At 39.5% G+C, this 18,723-nt stretch overlaps 1 protein-coding gene across 1 annotated transcript; it reads right to left on the bottom strand.

Moving 5' to 3' along the window:
- Positions 1-344: 344 nt before the first annotated feature.
- LOC120798902 (cortexin domain-containing 1-like) lies at positions 345-527 on the bottom strand. Its single transcript, XM_040144094.1, has one exon. The coding sequence runs from the start codon at positions 525-527 to the stop codon at positions 345-347; it is 183 nt and encodes a 60-aa protein (XP_040000028.1).
- Between the last annotated feature and the right edge of the window lie 18,196 nt (positions 528-18,723).

Raw genomic sequence — 18,723 nt, 5'->3', positions numbered from 1 at the left:
GTAGTAGAATGTGCATTCAAACAAAAGAAAATCTGTACCATTGGAGGACATGCGGTCTTAAGACCTCCATCATCATTTTAAAATTATTGAAAGTGGTATTAGCAAATATTAAAAGCAAATATTTAATATGTATTTTGATTTACCAGGTTGTTTGCTTGCTTGTCTATTTTAATTTTGGAAATGAAACAGATTGTGGAGTCATGGTCTCACACAGAATCACTGCCTCCCTACAGAACCCCTGAAGAACCATCCTTTACTGGGTGGAGCCTTCGCTGGTTTTTTTACATGCAGTTGCTTGGAGGAACACACATATACAAGGTAGGCAATATGTATATTTGAGTATGTCAGTCGTCAAGGTGCTGTTCCTCCCATGTGGAGGTGGGGATTGCACTGTAGGGGTCCATGATCACCTTGGCACAACGGATGATCATGGCCACCAGCAGCAGGCAGAGGAAGGCAATGCAGGCCAGAGTCAGGCCCTGGTCCACGTCCACGAAGGCTGGCTCCGCTGTGCCCTCCAACTCCATGACTGATGTTGTCTGCTGCTGCTCTCCTCAGACACACTCACACACCCTGCTATCATCCTGAAGACCCGACTGAGGATAGACAGAGAAAGGAAGAAGATGGATACGTTAGGTCATGTAGAGGACAGAGAGATGTCAGAAGACAGGGAATAAAGCGATGACATTAAATATCCAAAACGCCTGACATCAACACTTCAGATCAACAGCTTTTTATGTTTTTCTGTGAATCTGATCATTTCCTTGCAATATGACTAATGATTTTCAATCACAGTGTGTGAGGAGAGTGGAACAGCAGCAGCCTTCTGTAATCACTCTGCTTCCAGCACTCTGGTTTCTGTATTTGCTGTTCCCCATACCCCGAGAAACAATTTCCACAGAAAACACTATGAATGCTGCATTAGAGCTTTTTAGCATAAGACTGTGGGGAGCTATAATGCAAAGTCAAATTTAGTGGCAGTATAAATGCAAAGTACCATAGTACCATTTACAAGTGTCCCACCCCACTGTGATCATGGTGCAACTTTAATGCCGTTGCAGCGCATTTGTATAGTGTTACGATATAATGTCAGTGGGTGCTCAACTTAAACACAGCTTTGCACAGGTAAACCCACTACAGCACTGTGGCTTGAGATTGTACAGCACACAGTCAGCCCCATCAAGTAGCCTATATGTTTTCAACAGCTGTGAAGCAGTGACAAAGGCCTGTGATCGTGTGGTTCATCATGGTTTTATGCGTTTTCATCACCAATCTATGACAAACATACTGTTGCGACAGGAACAGGAGGAGAGGGAAAGACGGCCACCTCTCTTTCCCACAGTGGCTCAGAGTTTGATGGCCACTGCAAAACAATCACCAGTTTACCAGGAAATAAAACCATAGTCTGTTAAAATGTCCAGGCTACACGCACAAAGTAAAAGCTTGTTTATTTTTACTGACAGCCTGTCACTGTGTGTGTTACTGTATCTGATTGTGCCGGCTGTAGTCTGACACTGTGCTGCTGCATTTTTCTGATTGGTCCATGGTCACTTACGACTGTGATGGACTGCTTACAGACGAAAGTATCTTCGAGGGGTATCTGGCCTTTCCAGGAAATGGTGTCAGTATTTCCATTCCATTTCCACAATATTGGTATTCAAGAATTGAGGGATAGATTGATGAATCTTTTTCATTAAATTTCATTGAGAGGCTGCTGCACCGGTTGCAGCAATATTTTTTAGATGTGATTTTCTTGCTAAACCAATCCATTCCACTGATCCTTCTGGATTTTGAATGACTATCCAGATTATCAGTCCGCCCCTTCTCATATCTAATGTATCTTTCAGCTCAAGGAAGCAGACATTTCAATCAATCTATCACTTTATCGTAAACCCATTTGGTATGTTGAGATCCGGAAGGAATGATGGCTTTGGTATTATTCTGTCTTTGTGATCTGATTGGGCTGTTGAAAGCTTTTGATCTGATCCTCTGAAGTTAACCTGTTCCAGAGCAGGTTAGCCATGCAGCATAGGTTGCCATGGTAATCTACCTTGGTTAAAAGATAGCGAGCTTTGTGACACTGGAAACCTTGAGGTAAGACCAAAACTAGCTGGATAACCCATTAACTTTGCCTAGGCTACAGGCCCCTGGCAACCTCACTGTAATGACAAGGCTCCAGCAGGCTTTGCACAGTCACTGCACCCAGCTGTGCTGAGAAATAGTTCCAGCAACTAACTCCCCCTGTTTCCCACTGCTTGCAGTCCTTATGCTAAGATAGGCAATGCACATTCTCACTCCAGCTCTGTACTTGGCACAAACATATCCAAGATATCTTTTCATCTCACTCTGAGTTGATAGACTATTTCTTTTAGAATGACAAAGTTCATAATACAGTAACAACACTGTTTTGTTTTTGTTTTTTTAATCCGAAAACCCAATCAATTACTAGATTTCACTCTTGTGTTGCTTTGGATAAATGAGTAAATGCAATTTAATGTAAATTTTAGTTCATTGCTTCTATACATTTCTTCATCCTTCCACATTAAATTGATTAGGGACAGACTGCTACATGTTGGCTTTGAAGAAGACAATGAAGTATATTTCAAATAGATAATTTTATGAGCTGGCATACTGAATAAACCTTGGAACGGATTGGATTAAAGGGATTCCTTATTAAATAAGTATACCAGATGAACCTCAAGTCAAAGCTTACAGTACAAAATAAAAAACAAACTAATATACTACATCATGATGATATGACCAGTGAGTAGGAGTTGTATCCACTCCTCTAGAGAACACATTCACAGACTTTGAAAGAAAAGTCTATGCGCAGCAATTAAAAAAACTTCTACTTCTACAAAATAAAACACCCAAAATGATATGGATGCAGTAGACTTTACTATCTCTTCAACCCTCTGCCAGGTGAAACAGAGTGTCTCTGTGGATATGAAGAGAACAGTAGATACTCTCTGTGAGAAGTCATCTGAGAGCATAAAGCACCATTGACATTCAGAATGCATGCAAGTGTGGAAAAGCTGAGGAAATAAAGTGTTGCTGTTTTATGGTGATTTGTCTTGTGAGAGAGCCCCATAAATCCATCCTCTGCTGTACAGGGATAAGCTGCATTACCCTGACTGAAGAATTAAAGGCAGACACATTAGAAAAGAGAGAAAAACCACTTATAAAATTCTGAATATCCATAAAAGATGGCGGTTGTATGACACTTACCCCGCCCCTCCCCCTAACAAGCCAGTTGTCTGCTTTATAGCAGCCGAACGGGGCACATATCAAGCCAATGGTGTTGTCGCACTGATGCAGACGAAACCTTGCACATGTCTGGTAGAAGTACAACCTGTGGAAAAAAAGAGTTTTAAACCTTATTTTGGGACAAACTCACAAAACTTTTTAAGTGGTTTTTATCAGATTTAACCGGTGATTCTATACATGCAGTTTTTAAGTCCCAGTGACCATTGACAATGAAGTTATGGCTCTCTTCCTACTAATGTAGATAGGGACCTGGTCTTGTTAGCCCCTTATAATAACTGATCGGGGGTAGTTATTGAACTTGCTGTTGACAAGTTTTGATTTGAAGCCCAAAGATAGCTGGATAACACACTTAACTCGCTTCCTGGTACAGAACCTTGCTTTTTACTAGTTTACAAAAAAGTGAATAGATAGAAAATTTTTGAAAAATTTAACAATGGCTGGAGCATGGCAGGGATTCACCTGAGTGAGACTCGGGTAACTCGGGAAAAACTGCATTTGTGTTCTGTTTTCCCCATTTATCCCCAGACTACAAAGACACACAAAAGAATTCTTGAAGAAATCAGGGCGCAATGGGATGCAGTAAGGACAAAGTTAAATGAAATGAAAAAAGCTTTTGGACTGAGTTGCCAAGGGCAAAAATAGTGTGCTGATGGGGTAGGAGAGAGGGGCAGGGAAAATGATCCTGCCAGTTCTCTACACCTGGCTGTCCGCTAACAACCTCTCCACTCTCTATGATGGCAGGCTTTTTGCCCCTCCTCCAAGTGCAGCCATTCAGAACACCTGTTGTGAACGCTTTTAGACACAGTCAAATAGGTTTCACAACCTAGTTTGTTTAAAACATTCTGTGGCCTTTAAGAATCTGGCGTGCTGTTTGTTAGTGATACATTCCTAAAGACAGACTCTCTTTTAATATGTTTTTCAATCCTGATCTCATGCACTTATCTAACCTATGAAAAGCTGTTTAAATTGTCTCTGTGTTTGAAAGGTGTTACATACATTTAAATGTGCTTTACCGAAAGAGGAGAAAAAAAAAGTAATGGGCTGAATATCCCTTGGTCTTCTTCTTACTTCTGGCACTAATGGACTAGGTTCGCCTCACCTCAACTGTCACCTCTGTTAATGGTGGGGATTATAGTGGGAAACTGGGGGTTGGTTATGGTGGGTGGTACTGTAGGTACAAAAAACTCTAGGGGTCTCATTTATCAAATCATACATAAAGCAAGTTCTAAATATGTGCGTGGGCACTGTCTGTATGAACACAAAATCTGCACATGTAAAACTTCACTCATTCACACCATGATTCATGTGACCGTATCGACTCACATGATGGTGGGTCAGTGACTTCAGATGTAACCTCAACCACTCTCAAGGTGTTAACGACCTCACAAGAGGTTAAATACGTGGGACTCTCCGCCAGTCAGAATTTAGGAAGCCTTTTGGATGAGAAGTGAAATGTCTTCAAGAGCTTCAGTTGTCCAGTTGCCTTCGTATAGCACACTGGTTGGCTTTTTAACATTGTGTTTTTCTGCTTTATTCTTCTTGTCTAGTCTTTCACTTTTTTCATTTTTCTTTCTAAATTTTAAACAGACTGAATGAGTATGGGCCTGGAACACATGGGGACAAGCACCTTAAGGGTAGCTTAAAGTGTGTAGATTAAATTTCTCTTTAAAGAGATGCTTTCAGAAACACCTAACTACGCTCCATAATATACAGTCACTTCAGAAAGTATTCAGACCCCTTTACTTTTTGTGCACCTAAAATATGATTGGTAAATTTATCCATCAATCTACACCCAAGAACCCATCATGAGAAAGTGAAAGAACATTTTTTTAGAAATTTTTGCAAAATTATTAAAAATCAAAAACTGAAATATGTCATTTACAAAAGTATTCAGACCCTTAATTCAGTGAATTCCGTGAAATTCAGTAGCAATTCAGTGAACTGCCATCTTCAGGTCTCTCCACAGATGGTCTATGGGGTTTAAGTCTGGGCTTTGGCTGGGCCACTAAAGGACAGACAGAGGCTTGTCCAGCATTGTCTTGGCTGTATGCTTTAGGTCACTGTTGTGCTGGAAGGTGAATTGTCGCCCCAGTCTCAGGTCGCCTGCGCTCTGGAGCAGGGACCTCTGTATTTGGCTGCATTCGTCCTTCCCTCAATTCTGAGAGTTCCTTGGATTTCATGAGGTGGTTTTTCTCCCGACATGGATGTGGAACCTTATATAAACAGGATACACCTGATCACAATTTGGAGTGCCACAGCAGAGGATCTGAATACTTTTGTACATAAGAGATTTCAGTTTTGGGTTTTTAATAAATTTGCAAAAATTTCTAAAAAACATGTTTTCCCTTTGTCATTATGGATACTTAGTATAGATTGATGGGCAAAAATGGCAGTTTTATCCATTTAAAATTGATCTACGGCACAATAAAGTGAGCAGGTGAAGGTATTTAATAATTTCTGAAGCCACTGTAGTCACAGAAGGCACTTGAACCAAGTTGTGATATTTGAAGGTCATGGACTCACCATACTGCGCACAATTGAAAGACCTAGAAACTGAAGAGGGCTCTGGAGAAATTAGGATATAATCAAGTTTAATAGTATGTCTATCAAAAGGCTCTTTACTTCTTGATCTCAAATAATAAAAACTGATGGGTCTGGGCACATACCATGTAACTGCAATGTCCCCAGTTTGACTCCAGCTAGGGACCAATACACAGAACTGTACTTAGTCATATTCTATTAATAACAATACGGTTTTATGAACAAATGGAGGCAACAGCAATTAGACATTTTGGGAGGGAGATTATGGTAGTTACATACCATCCCTTTTTGTATCTATTTTTTCTGTTTTCTGTTTCTATTTCACTTTTCTCATTTGACACATCATTGCAGAAGCTTCAGCTTGTGTTTCTTGAAGTAATTCCTAGTGGCTTTCAGGGTCTTCTTTGGATCATTGCCCTGTTGTAGAAGCCAGCCTCTTTTCACTTTCACTTTCATGACTGACTGCAGGACATTTGTATCCACACAACCCAGCTCTGGCATATCCAGACGTTGCTTCAGCTGTTGACTCTGTGATGAGGTCACAGGTAAGGTTTCCTTCTGGTGACTCTTCTATGTAGACCCTGTTTGTGCATAAATGCTGCACAGTAAAACAGTGCATCACCACTCCTGTGTCAGGAGTGGAAATTCCAAGCTGGGGTAGCTTGGATATCTTTTTATAGTCTCCCCTGTTTTGCAGGAATCAGTTGACTTCATTTTCAGATCCTCAGTCACTTGCTTACAGGAGCCCATGGTTTTTGAGTTTTACCACAAGGTTTGAAGTCAAGTCGAGTCAACGAGCCAGTTAAGGCCCAATGAGTTAATAAAGTTCTAAAACTTAGAAGTAGATGGGTGCCCAAACGTTTGTACATGCCACAAGTACTGTATAATTTTTTTCAATTTTTTTAATTTCATGGAATCAAAAGTAACAGTTCATTAATAATTGAAGGCTCATTTTTAAAGTCTATTTACTGCAGGGGTTGTATTTAGTTCCTTTTACCTCCAAAAATCCACAAAATATATAATTTGTCCAGTGCTACCCAAAATTAAGGTAATGAACAGCCACCGGCAGATTAAAATAAAGCATTAATGAGGCTGTGTCTGAACACCTGCCACATACAGCTGATACACAGTCTGTATATGGGCACGTTTTGTATTTTGTAAAAACGACAAAACACTAAGCATTCTTCTGCATTTCAGGATTAACTCTTTAACCAGAATCTACATGTTGGATGTTCAGTAAAACAAAGACCATACAGGACAGAGAGTTGTAAGGAATATGCCCCACAGACAATGCACGCTCCGGTGCACAGAACTGTCACCTTTGAGCATGTATGTATGTTTTTTCCAACAATGCAATGATCCAGTTATCAAAAGACAAGTAACTGCGTGAAACTCAGATCATCTTCCAGACTGTTACACTGACAAACACCAGATGTAACAATTAAAAGCAGTAACACACTGGTTTATCTTTATTGTGCATCGGTGATGGTACGATTTAAACAGACTTTGTTTTACCTCTGAACTAGATCTGTGAGTGATCAACTATGCATAGTGCATGCAGGATACAGTTTAACGCTGAATATTTAGGGGCTAAAATTAGTTTCCTTTTAACTTTTGGAAGGATTTAATGACTGGTATTGACAACTGTTGGATGAGACAAATTTCCATTTTTTATGTCCTGGGTGGGATGTGTCCCCATGTCCCCTGTAATGATCAACTTTTGCTATGGAGCCTGGATCACAGAGTAAAATAATAGTGGTTTATCCAGCTGAAATTGGGCTTAACTCACAAAGCTGGCTCATTTTTAAACCCTATGCTGTGCGGCTAACCTGCTCCAGAGCCATGGCTTGATTAAATTGTTAGGGTGACCTTGGAAAAAAATTGTTGTTGTGTACCTCTTAAGTAATGATTAGGGATTTTTTTTATACAAAAAATCAACTGGAAAATAAGTGGTGCCTGTTTAATATCTGCATAATTCTTACATGAACTATGTCTCTTACTTCTTTCTATGTTCTTACCCTGCTGAATTTTACTTTTGCCTCTGCAGTAACCTTATTTATGAATGTGGATCAGTAATTGAATGCAATCGGATTGAAATAAGCAAGAAATAAGCTATTAAAGTTTCCTGTGATTGGCTATTTGGTACAAGCCATACCTCTTCCAGGTATTTTTATTGAGAAAAACATTGTCTACAGAAGACAGAGGTAGTAATGTATGGTTCGCACAAAAAAAAAATTAGAAGAGTGTCATGTGGTGAGCAATGGTGATGGCTCTTCTGTGGATGTGATTAAACTGATGAGTGGGCCTCATAATGCAGTGATTCTGCTCAAACTTCCACTGACTTATAGGTTTGGCACAAAATGCTTTTAGCTGGTTAATGAAATGATTATTCTCTTTCCTGGGTGTCTCCTGTTCCTCTCAGGGCAAGATAGTCCCTCAACACCATCGTACAGACAAGAAGCGCTGATCTTACTCTGACACTGTGTCCCACCACCACTGAGTGTCACTAAACTAGACCTTAGTGCATCTCTGTCGCTAACCATCCCAACAATCGATCAGTGACTATGTAATGTGAAAGAGGTGGCTTGTAGCGATGGAGCCACAGAGAATTATCCCCCTAGGCTCTACAGAACTTTACAGTGTCTCTTAGCTCTTTGTTTTGGTTTCACGGACCACAGCTTCACTGTTTTGGTTCAGTCTCAAAGCTCTATTCAGCCTCATTTCCAGCAACAGCAGGCAGCAGCTTTCAGTAAAAAACCTCTGATGAACCCAGTATTCACTACCTGCCCAGCACCAAACAGCAGACAGATACAGTAAGAGACCAGTTGGTGAACATAGTGGAGCATTTAGCAGTTAAAGAGTCAAACATTTCCCTCAGGAGCATTTGTTGGAGACCAAACCAGAGGAGACTGAAAGGAGAGTGATTATTCGACTTAAATTCATCAGCTGGGCCCAAACACAACTCCACATGAAATTCTAATGTCGCTCTGTGTCTGCTGTATCTGTAAACAGCCAACCGTTTGTTAACATGTTTACAATAAAAACTTGATAAGATAATATTTTTTCAATGTCTTGGCTGCTGCTTCTCGAAATGAGGTTGATGAGAACTGTGAGACTGAAACAAAACGGTACATTTGCAGGCCATAAGAACTGAAACAGTGGGCTGAAAGACTAAAGAGTTTGGCTGCTAATTTTCTGTGGGTTCATCACTGTGAGTTACCCCACACTACCCATAAGTCATCTGACCAGTTGTTACTATAAAAATACTGATTAAAGCAGCTTTAACAGATCTGAATATGTACTCCACTACTAAGACCAGCATGTTTCTGCACCTTCACGTTTCCTCTCTCCGTTTTTCCCAAATCCAGTTTTACGTTCTTGTATTACCATCAATACCTTTTCACTGTTTTCATGGGGTCCAGGGAAAAATGATCCTGTGTGTTTTGATGTGGCAGGGAAACTAAGATAGGTTCAGTCAGCCAGCTCTTGTGGATCAGATTATGTGAATGTAGAATATAGACAGCTGTAACGTTTGGCGTCCAGGCTCTGAACACTCCACTTACCACAATGAAACACCAACCTCAGCACATCAGGGAGTGAGGACTAACAATACTAACTTCTCACCCAGAGGAAAATGTCATGGTGTCAAGAGGAGCAACAAAAAAGGAGGTTATGTTTTGGAGTTTTGCAGTGAATGCACTTTGTTGTTTATACTTCAGTATATACTTAGGTACAGTTTTGAGGCACTTGTACTTGAGTATTTCCATTTTTATAAATCTGCTCCACTAGTGTTCAGATGGAAATTACATTAAAATATTTAGCAAAAGTGTATATACAAATATATAAAGATAATGTAATGTAAAGAGTGAATATTAGACCAGTGGTGTAGCGATAGAAAGCAGGCATGTATTAATAAACACAACAATATAAAAAATGTAAATACTGCACTTTTTACTCCACAGCTACAGTTACTAGTCACTACGATGATCTTGGAAAATGCGATGCATTATTAGAGGTCAATTTTACACAAGAGTATATTATGTGATTAAAATAAACTCTGCAACATGGAAATGCTGGTCACACATTAATGCATTAGTTATCATTCATGTATTAACGTACTATATAATATATCACTGACAGGATCAGTGTTGCTGAATAATAAATAATTTACTTTTGATACTATAAGTACATTTTGCTATAATACATCTGCACTTTTGCGTTTGTGGAACTGGATGGAGTAATTTTACATTGTTTTATTGCTACTTTTACTAGAGTGAGGGATGTGAATCCTTTTTCAGAACAGAAACAGTAAGGGATATTTTATATGTATTAAAAATAAAAAACATACAGTACAAAGCTATATTTCGATAGGAATTAAAGTCAGTTGCCCCCCTCCCAAAAAAAACGGATTTATCAATCATCACATCTAACTCTAGGTAAGATGATAACATTTCTAGTTATCAAGTTATGCTCTAAACAAATTTATCAAAGTCCACCTCACTCATTAAGTTTAAGGAACTGATTCCATCAGCACTTAATTCACTGCCATATCACAACATATATAACAGAGGACTACGCTAACTTTAGTCCCAAATGTACCATCTTGTTGGTAGTGCTGCAGGCTCAGTGAGAATAACACTCGTCTCTATTGCCCCTTTAAAAAAGAAGATAATAAAACAAAGGAGGTTAGCTCCATGTTTCAACTCCCAAATCCGCATATTAAAGCAAAGCACTGGAGCCAGGCTGACAGAGTCATAGTTCCATTGATCCATGTACTCCTATAACTCTCGGTAGTGATGACTTCATGAGCTTCTTTAATGATAAAATTCTGACTATTAGAGACAAAATTCACCACCTCCTGCCCTCAACCAGCACAGATTTATCTTCAAACACGGGAACCTTAGAAACAGCTGTAAAAGCTGATACATACTTAGACAGTTTTTCTCCCATTGACCTTCGCCAACTAACTTCAGCAGTGGTTTCATCTAAACCATCAACCTATCTCTTAGACCCCATCCCAACTAGGCTGCTTAAGGAAGTTTCACCCTTAGTTAGAACTTCTTTACTAGATATAATCAATCTGTATTTAATAACAGGCTATGTACCACAGTCCTTTAAAACACCTGTAATTAAACCTGATAATGATAATAGTTTATTTGAGGATTTTCAGTCAGGATTTACAATGATTTATGGCACAAAGACAGCACTGGTCAGTTACAAATGGTCCTCTAATTGTATAAGATAAAGGATTTGTCTCCGTACTTGTCTTGTTAGATCTGCTGCATTTGACACTACTGACCATCACATCCTATTACAGAGACTGGAACATTTAATTGGCATTGAAGGAACTGCTCTAGGCTGGTTTAAGTCCTATTAGTCAGATCGATTTTAGTTTGTGCACATTAAGGATAAATCCTCCATATACTCAAATGTTTAGTCACGGAGTTCCAGGAGAGTTCCTCTCTCCTCCTCTTCCTCTCCATCTGTATGCATTCATATTCCATTATGCTCGTTACTAACCTGACTTCTTCTCTCTCCCATAGTTTTGTTCTTTCTCGTCTCTCTCCTCTCTCTTCCTGTCACTTTCTGCAGGTATTTCTGCCCCTGGTGCTGCAGAGTTTGGACCTGTGACTGCAAACCACCTATTGCCCCCATGATCCTGCTCAACACCCACTGCTTCCATTATTATGATTATCATTACTATTATTATATTTAGTTTTATTAGTATTATTATTCACCTTATTATTATAATGATTACTTTTATTATTAGTTCCATTATTATTCTACATCTTTAGAATAATAATGGAATTGAAGTTTAGTAATGCATGCTGAACTGCTCCATTAGGATCATTTTTACTTCTTATAGTGTAATGTTTTACTGTGCTTCAAGCTTTTTAAATACAAAGTTAAACTTCAATAACTTAGAATCAGATTGAAATTGAGAGTTCCTGTTGCATCCAGGCTTGATTTGATTTTTTAAGTTATAGTTGCCCTAGCTAGTGGGCTACAACAAGAGCAAAATGTAATTCATTGTGAGCATTTGATTGACAGCTTTGTAAATTTGCTGATGCATGAATCCAAGACGAGACGATATTGGGAGGTGGAAAGTCAATTATTTGGTAAAAGCTGGAGAGAACGAGAAAGAATGAGAGAGAGAATTGTTGAAGCTGTCTGTGTTATCATTTAAGCTGTAATATATGGTGACACCCAACCGACAGCCCTCTTATAATTGACTGGAGGTATTAACAAGCCGCAATCATGGTGAGTACTTCACCTGACACACACACACACACACATCCATGTTTTACTGTATTCGGGGGGACCCGTCCTTGACATAATGCATTCCCTAGCCCCTTACCCTAACTTTGACTATCACAACTAAATGCCTAACCCCGACCCGTACTCTAAATCTTACCTAGACCTAAATCCAACCGGAATCCTAGAACCACGTCTTAATCCTCAAACAGACATTTAAACTTGCGGGATCCAGCATTTTGGTCTCCACAATCAGACCCCACGAATATAGTAAAAGAAGCCCACACACACACACACACACACACACACACACACACACACACACACACACACACACACACACACACACCTGTACAGTGATAAAGTCCTTTCCAAGTGGAGGATGAAAAGTGTGTAGGTTAGACAGAGGGAAATATATATAATATATATATATATATATATATATATATATATATGTACATATGCAATATCTGCAATATCAAAAATATATATATGTAATATCTGCAATATTAAAAGTGGTTTGCCAACACACTGACACTGCCACCGCCACAGCCGTTAGCGTGGCTGTGAATTTTTTATTGTCGTTATTCGGTAACACTGATCCAGACATCTTTAAAGGATTGTACCACTAATTTTGTTGGTTACCGCCTCACATTTTCACACACGTACCCTAAATTTTAAGATTGATATTCTATGCTCTGATCCGCTGCTCATTTCAAATTATTTCCAGTGCCTTCTGGAACTCAGTAAATACAAGCTTGAAACCTGCTTTGAGATAGGAAATTTAACAATTTGTCATTAATTCATTTATTTACCATTAATTTATCCATCTATTCTCTAAACTCTATTCTCTAACCCTATTCAGGGGTTGCTGGAATCCAACTCAGACTTTGTTACTATAAGATGACAGTGCCAGCTACTTGGTCCTCGTACCATTCCCAAATCATATCAATTTCTAGTTTCATTCATATGATTTTTTAAATTTATTTGACCTTATTTCAATATAATATGGATCCATATTACATTGAAATATGGATTCAATATGACCAGTCCTATGAGATTGTTTTCAGGAGATACTGTTTGCTTTGCAGAAAAATATTAAGAGTTTAAACTGCTTTGTGAAGTAGTTGCTGTTGCTGTTCTCTTCCATGTATAACTAAATACAGTTGTAAAAAAAGTTTTGAATTTTTTTTCATAACAAAGAAAATCCCAATTGTGCAAAACTGTTGAGGGGTTTAAAAGAGACTTTATATGGCATGAACTTTTGTTTGGAGAAATGCAAAATGGAGATGGAATGGGATGGAAGTCCACCACAGTAATCTGCCCCTCCCCCCTCTAGTTCTCTTGCAATCCACAGGGGTGAAAATTTGTAGCCAGCACTCCCATTCATCACAGCCCATCTGCCAACCTAGGGAAAGTAAAAGAGATAAAGGGGAGGAAGAAATCACAGAGAAAAGGGAGAGGCACATGATAGAAAGGCTTATAGGAGAAATATTGAAAAATAAATGAAAAGCAGAGAGGGAAATGTGGAAATATGCCCCTTTCTGCCTTAGAATACTGTAGAGAAAAGAAAAAGGGTCTGGGAGTTCACTAAAGGAGAGTAAGACTGATAGGAGCTGAACTCTGATGGTACTTGGTTTATAAAGCAGAAAAATCTCAATCAACCTAAATAAAAACACAAAACATGAATCTAATTAAAAAAAATACATAAGTAATAAGGGATCAGTATTTTAATACAGAATGCAGCATTTCTGTATTTGGTTGTGTTTTCTCACTTTGTAGCATTTTTCTAGATGCTGCAAATGTGCTGTTAAATTAGTGAAGATGTTTTCTTAATTTACTTGTGTTTTGTCTATTTGAGTGGTTTTTCTTATGCTACAGTGCGCTGAGCTCTCAGGGCCTCTGTAAAAATTTGCCAAAAAATGTTACAGTGCAGTTCTGTGACAGAACTTTGGTCTCCTGCATTGAATAAAATCCAGAACAGAATGTAAAATTCTCCTCCTCACCTACAAAGCCCTTAATGGTCAAGCACCATATCTGAAAGAGCTCATAGTACCGTATTACCCCAGTAGAACACTGCGGTCCCAGAACGCAGGCTTACTTGTGGTTCCTAGAGTCTGCAAAATTAGAATGGGAGGCAGAGCCTTCAGTTATCAGGCTCCTCTACTGTGGAACCATCTTCCAGTTCTGGTCCAGGAGGCAGACACCCACTCCACATTTAAGATTACCTTTAAAACCTTCCTTTTTGATAAAGGTTACAGTTAGGGCTGGCTCAGGCTTGGCTTGAACCACCCCCTAGTTATGCTGTTATAGGCATGGTCTGCCGGGGGACCTCCCATGATGCACCAAGCTCCTTTCCCTCTCCATCCATACATATTCCAATCAATGCTCATTACTAACTTGACTTCTTCTCTCTCCTGTAGTTTTGTGCTTTCTCGTCTCTCTCCTCTCTCTTCCTGTCACTTTCTGCAGGTATTTCTGCCCCTGGTGCTGCAGAGTTTGGATCTGTGACTGCAAACCACCTACTGCCCCCATGATCCTGCTAAACACCCACTGCTTCAATTATTATGATTATTATTCATCAATTTAGTTTTATTATTATTAGCCCTATTATTAAATGATTAGTTTTATTTTTAGTCTCATTATTATTATTATTATACATCTTAATGTTGGACCTGCATTGTACTATGTTCTCTTTGCTCCTGCTCTCTCATGGTCTAGACCTGATCCATATGAAAAGTGCCCTGAGATAACCTCTGCTATGAGTTGGCGCTATATAAATTAAAATTGAATAGAACTGAACTGAATTTAATGGAATTGAAAGTTAGATGTGCTACACCAGTCGCCCACCCTGACCTCCACACCCTTACCTCCCGGCTCTCCACATAAAGGACACACAAATCGTGAGGTGCCAAATCATCCAATATGGACATAATTCCTGCATACTGGCTTCTATTGCTATTTTAGATTATAGATGGGTATATTCAAGGGTTTTGTGTAAACGCATAATTTATAACACAAAAAAATCGGACTCGCTTTCAAAGTGTTTTCTTCTTGAATATTTTTTAAAATTTGCCAGCATCGCCAGGCAGAGGAGGAATACCAGCTCACAACTGTGCAACTGAAAATCTTTGGATCTTTTTGATCTTGGTCATGGGATTTGTAGAAAATAAGAAAGATGTAGAATACGTCACATTACATTACGTTCATCTGGCAACTTGTTTTGTCCAAAGCAATTTACAATTGCATTCAAACTCAAAAGTAAGAAGTATAATAGGAGATGGAATTTCTGCCATGGGGTGTCGAGGTGCAGTCAGCCTGCAGCAAAAACATAGGCAGTGACTGATCTCCTGACTTCAGAAAGATGCCACCTTATCCTTTAGCTTTTGTTTCTGTAAAAAGTACACTCAATGATTTTATTTTGTTATAGGGCTAGTGCCTATTAATGCCCTCAAATCCCCATATATCTAATCAGCTCACTGGTCAGAAACTCAAGGTGAGGTGTGAACGACATAAGGGCGCTGGAGCGAAGTTTGGGGATCTGGGGTTGGGTGCTATTGGGCAAAATGACAAAATCAAGGAGAACTGTCTAAATAGAGAAAGTCCTCATATAAGTTGCATCAGTTAATTAGACCATTACTTTGATTTTACAAATTGTGTATTGAAAATTGGCAGTACTCTCTACTCTCTAATGAGTGGGTGTAAATTACAAATAAAAGTATGGTGGGACAAGTGCGAATGTGAACAATAAAGTAGAAGGCGTTTGGTGAGAGCCCACATCTGCTGTATTTGCCGCATTCATTGACTCTTTTTGTGTGGTGTAGAGCCAGATGGGAGGAGGGGTGCAGAGAAAATCCTTAAGCAGATCTGATGTCATTCTCCCTCTGCCCCCCTCTCCTGCCCACACTGTGTTTGCTCCGCACTCCAAGGATTGTCTGAGCAGGCCTTTCACTCTCCCTCGCTCTATTCTTCTTCATGGTGAGCAGAGCTGAAGTGGGAGCTGGGGAAGAAAATGACTGTAATTCCCGCAAATGAGTCTTCAGTGGAAATGCTACAATACTTCAGTCCAACAGGAGAACAGAGTAGATAACAGACCTCCCAATGCCTCGGCATCTTATAACTATCACTAGTCGCAAGTACTGACGTTCACTGGAATGAAAACCCATCTTTGGAGCCCCTCTTCACCAGGTTATGACTGATGATAGGCTTATCAAACTGGGGTCTTTTTCTTGTAGTTCTGACCATTATTCCTATTGGTAATAAATGTACACATTATACATAAAGTTAATGGCTGAGATCTGGGAATGTGGTGATATCTGATGTGTCAAGAAACGAGCAGTCGGATGATCAGACAGACTGGAAACAAACAGGTTAGTTATACTTATCTGAAAGAGACAACAAAGGAGAACTGTCAAATTATTGCCCAAACTGACCATTGCAAATATTGGTTTATTTTATTTTATTAGAACTGGTTACTGTAACAAATTTAACTTGTTTTCCCACAATAATCGCTCACAGCAACTGAAACCTGATTAATTTTTCAGTTTTGTAAACACTAAGTGTTTACTGTCTTTTCTTCATACACCTTGCCTGCAAATGTGAGAAATAGCATTCACTCCCACTGCACAGCTGCTGCCACTTCATTTGACCTGCAGAGCAGCAACGCCACACTAAAGTCTGCAGAACATGTCTCCTGCTGGGCTGTAGACAGCGCTGTCAGCTGAACGGTCGAAAAGTCAAAAAAAAAATCTCCTTTCTACACCATTTTTCCTTGGCACGACAGAGAATGTCAGTGTCATGAGGTCAAGGAAAGGAGTGCATGAAAATTCATAAGGACTTAGGAAAAGACAACTGCGCTGCAAAGAGAATCCAACTGCACTTACACTAAGCTAGGTAGGGGAAAGCAGATGTTATTAACGTGGGACTGCCATGGTGAAACTACAATGTTCTGAATATGGACTACTAAAACCGCATCTTAGATATGTCGCCGTATTTATGTATATAGATAGATAGATATTTAACACTTAGGCAGGAAGGAATTGTGGGACAGCATTATCTCCTTTCCTTTCATAAAGGAAAGTCCAGTGTATCCTATGCTAATGGAGATAAGTGTGATGGGAAAATGTTTATTTCTCATTTGACAATGTTCTATTTTTCCTTTAATGTGTGTTTCCCCTTCTTGTGTAGACGGTTGACCCGTGTCCCGTCAGCTGAGGCCGATGTTCTGTCTTTTGAGCTAAGGCTGTTTGAATGAACTGTACGAACTGATTCTGGCCGACAGATGCAGGCCGGAACTTGCTGATTATTGAACTGTTTGTCTAAACTCACGCAGTGCCTACGTGACCACAACTGTTTTTAAAGACAGGATTCTCCATTTGACAGCGTCCAGTCTCTGAAACCTCTGTGGTGGAGACAGACTGCACCCTATTTGGCCAAATAGTACTGAAGAGCTCGTCTCTGTCTCTGTTAGATGATCATGACTGATTATTGCTGGTTGTTCACTTTAATTCACTGAATATTCTGTAATAAATTCTTAGAATCTCAGTAGACAAATTGTTGTCTTTACTTCCTCACCATAGAGGAGATTTTTGCCTCTACAATAAGAGCCTTTCGTTAGCATTGCGAGAATTCGACCAGCTCTTAGCATGGCTGCCATTTAGATACATCCAGGTTATTTTCGCTCAGCCTTCCTAAGCAAAAAGGACGATTCAACCGCAGCCCTTGTGTTCCTGGTGGTTTCCGTTTCCCCTTTGTCTGCCTCGCTGTGTGCATATGTGTGTGTGTACATGTGTACCTGTGTTGTGGGTGTGGTGCTCCTCTATCTATCCCAGATCCCTGATTGCTTATCAGCCTGCACATCTGCAATTCATCTATTTATTGGCCCAGCAGTACAATGGCATGAAAAAGTTTGGGCACCCTTGGTCAAAATTCATGTTACTGTGAATCGTTAAGTGAGTAGAAGATGACTTCAGGCATGAAGTTAAAGATGAAACATTCCTTTCAATATTTTAGGCAAGATTAGTGTGTTATTTTTGTTTTGTGCAAGTTTAGAGTGAAAAAAAGGAAAGGAGCACCATGCAAAAGTTTGGGCACCCCAAGAGATTTGAGCTCTCAGAGAACTTTTACCAAGGTCTCAGACCTTCATTAACCTGTTGTCACGCCAGATTGGTCTGAATACTGGTCTTGTCCTGGCTTGGTAACCGTCTTCATAACAGAATATCTGGTGATATGAATAAGTTACAAATAAAATGTTCACCTCCAAAACTAATTTAACACCTGTTTGGTTTTTGTACTAATCTGGCCCAAACATCACTGCTGTGTGAGTGGGCCAGAGCAGACAAATGGAGACGAAAGAGTGAGAGAGAGACAGAGAGAGAAAGAGAGAGAGAGTGGGCGGGGGGGCAGAACCAGAGAGAGTTATGTGAGATGCAGAAAGTAAGATGCTGCATAGTTCCTGATAATCCTGGTCCTGTGGTCCTTCATGCTTATTCTAATCTTGGGGTTTGATCTGAGAGCAGTTATTCTGTAAGAGTCCTCTATACAGGTATGTGTGTGTGATGCAACCCAATTTTCTTTTTTAATTATTGCAAAACATGACATAGGAATTGACATAAACTTAAACTTCACAAAAATCTATTGCAAAATAAGTACAAGACATTA

Source organism: Xiphias gladius, chromosome 1 (assembly GCF_016859285.1).
Source record: "Xiphias gladius isolate SHS-SW01 ecotype Sanya breed wild chromosome 1, ASM1685928v1, whole genome shotgun sequence".
Classification (NCBI taxonomy): domain Eukaryota; kingdom Metazoa; phylum Chordata; class Actinopteri; order Istiophoriformes; family Xiphiidae; genus Xiphias; species Xiphias gladius.
This window is presented reverse-complemented; position numbering and strand designations above follow the sequence as displayed.

What these genes read in the sequence shown, in the direction of transcription:
- LOC120798902 (XM_040144094.1), bottom strand. Translation starts at nt 527, where the DNA reads ATGGAGTTGGAGGGCACAGCGGAGCCAGCCTTCGTGGACGTGGACCAG.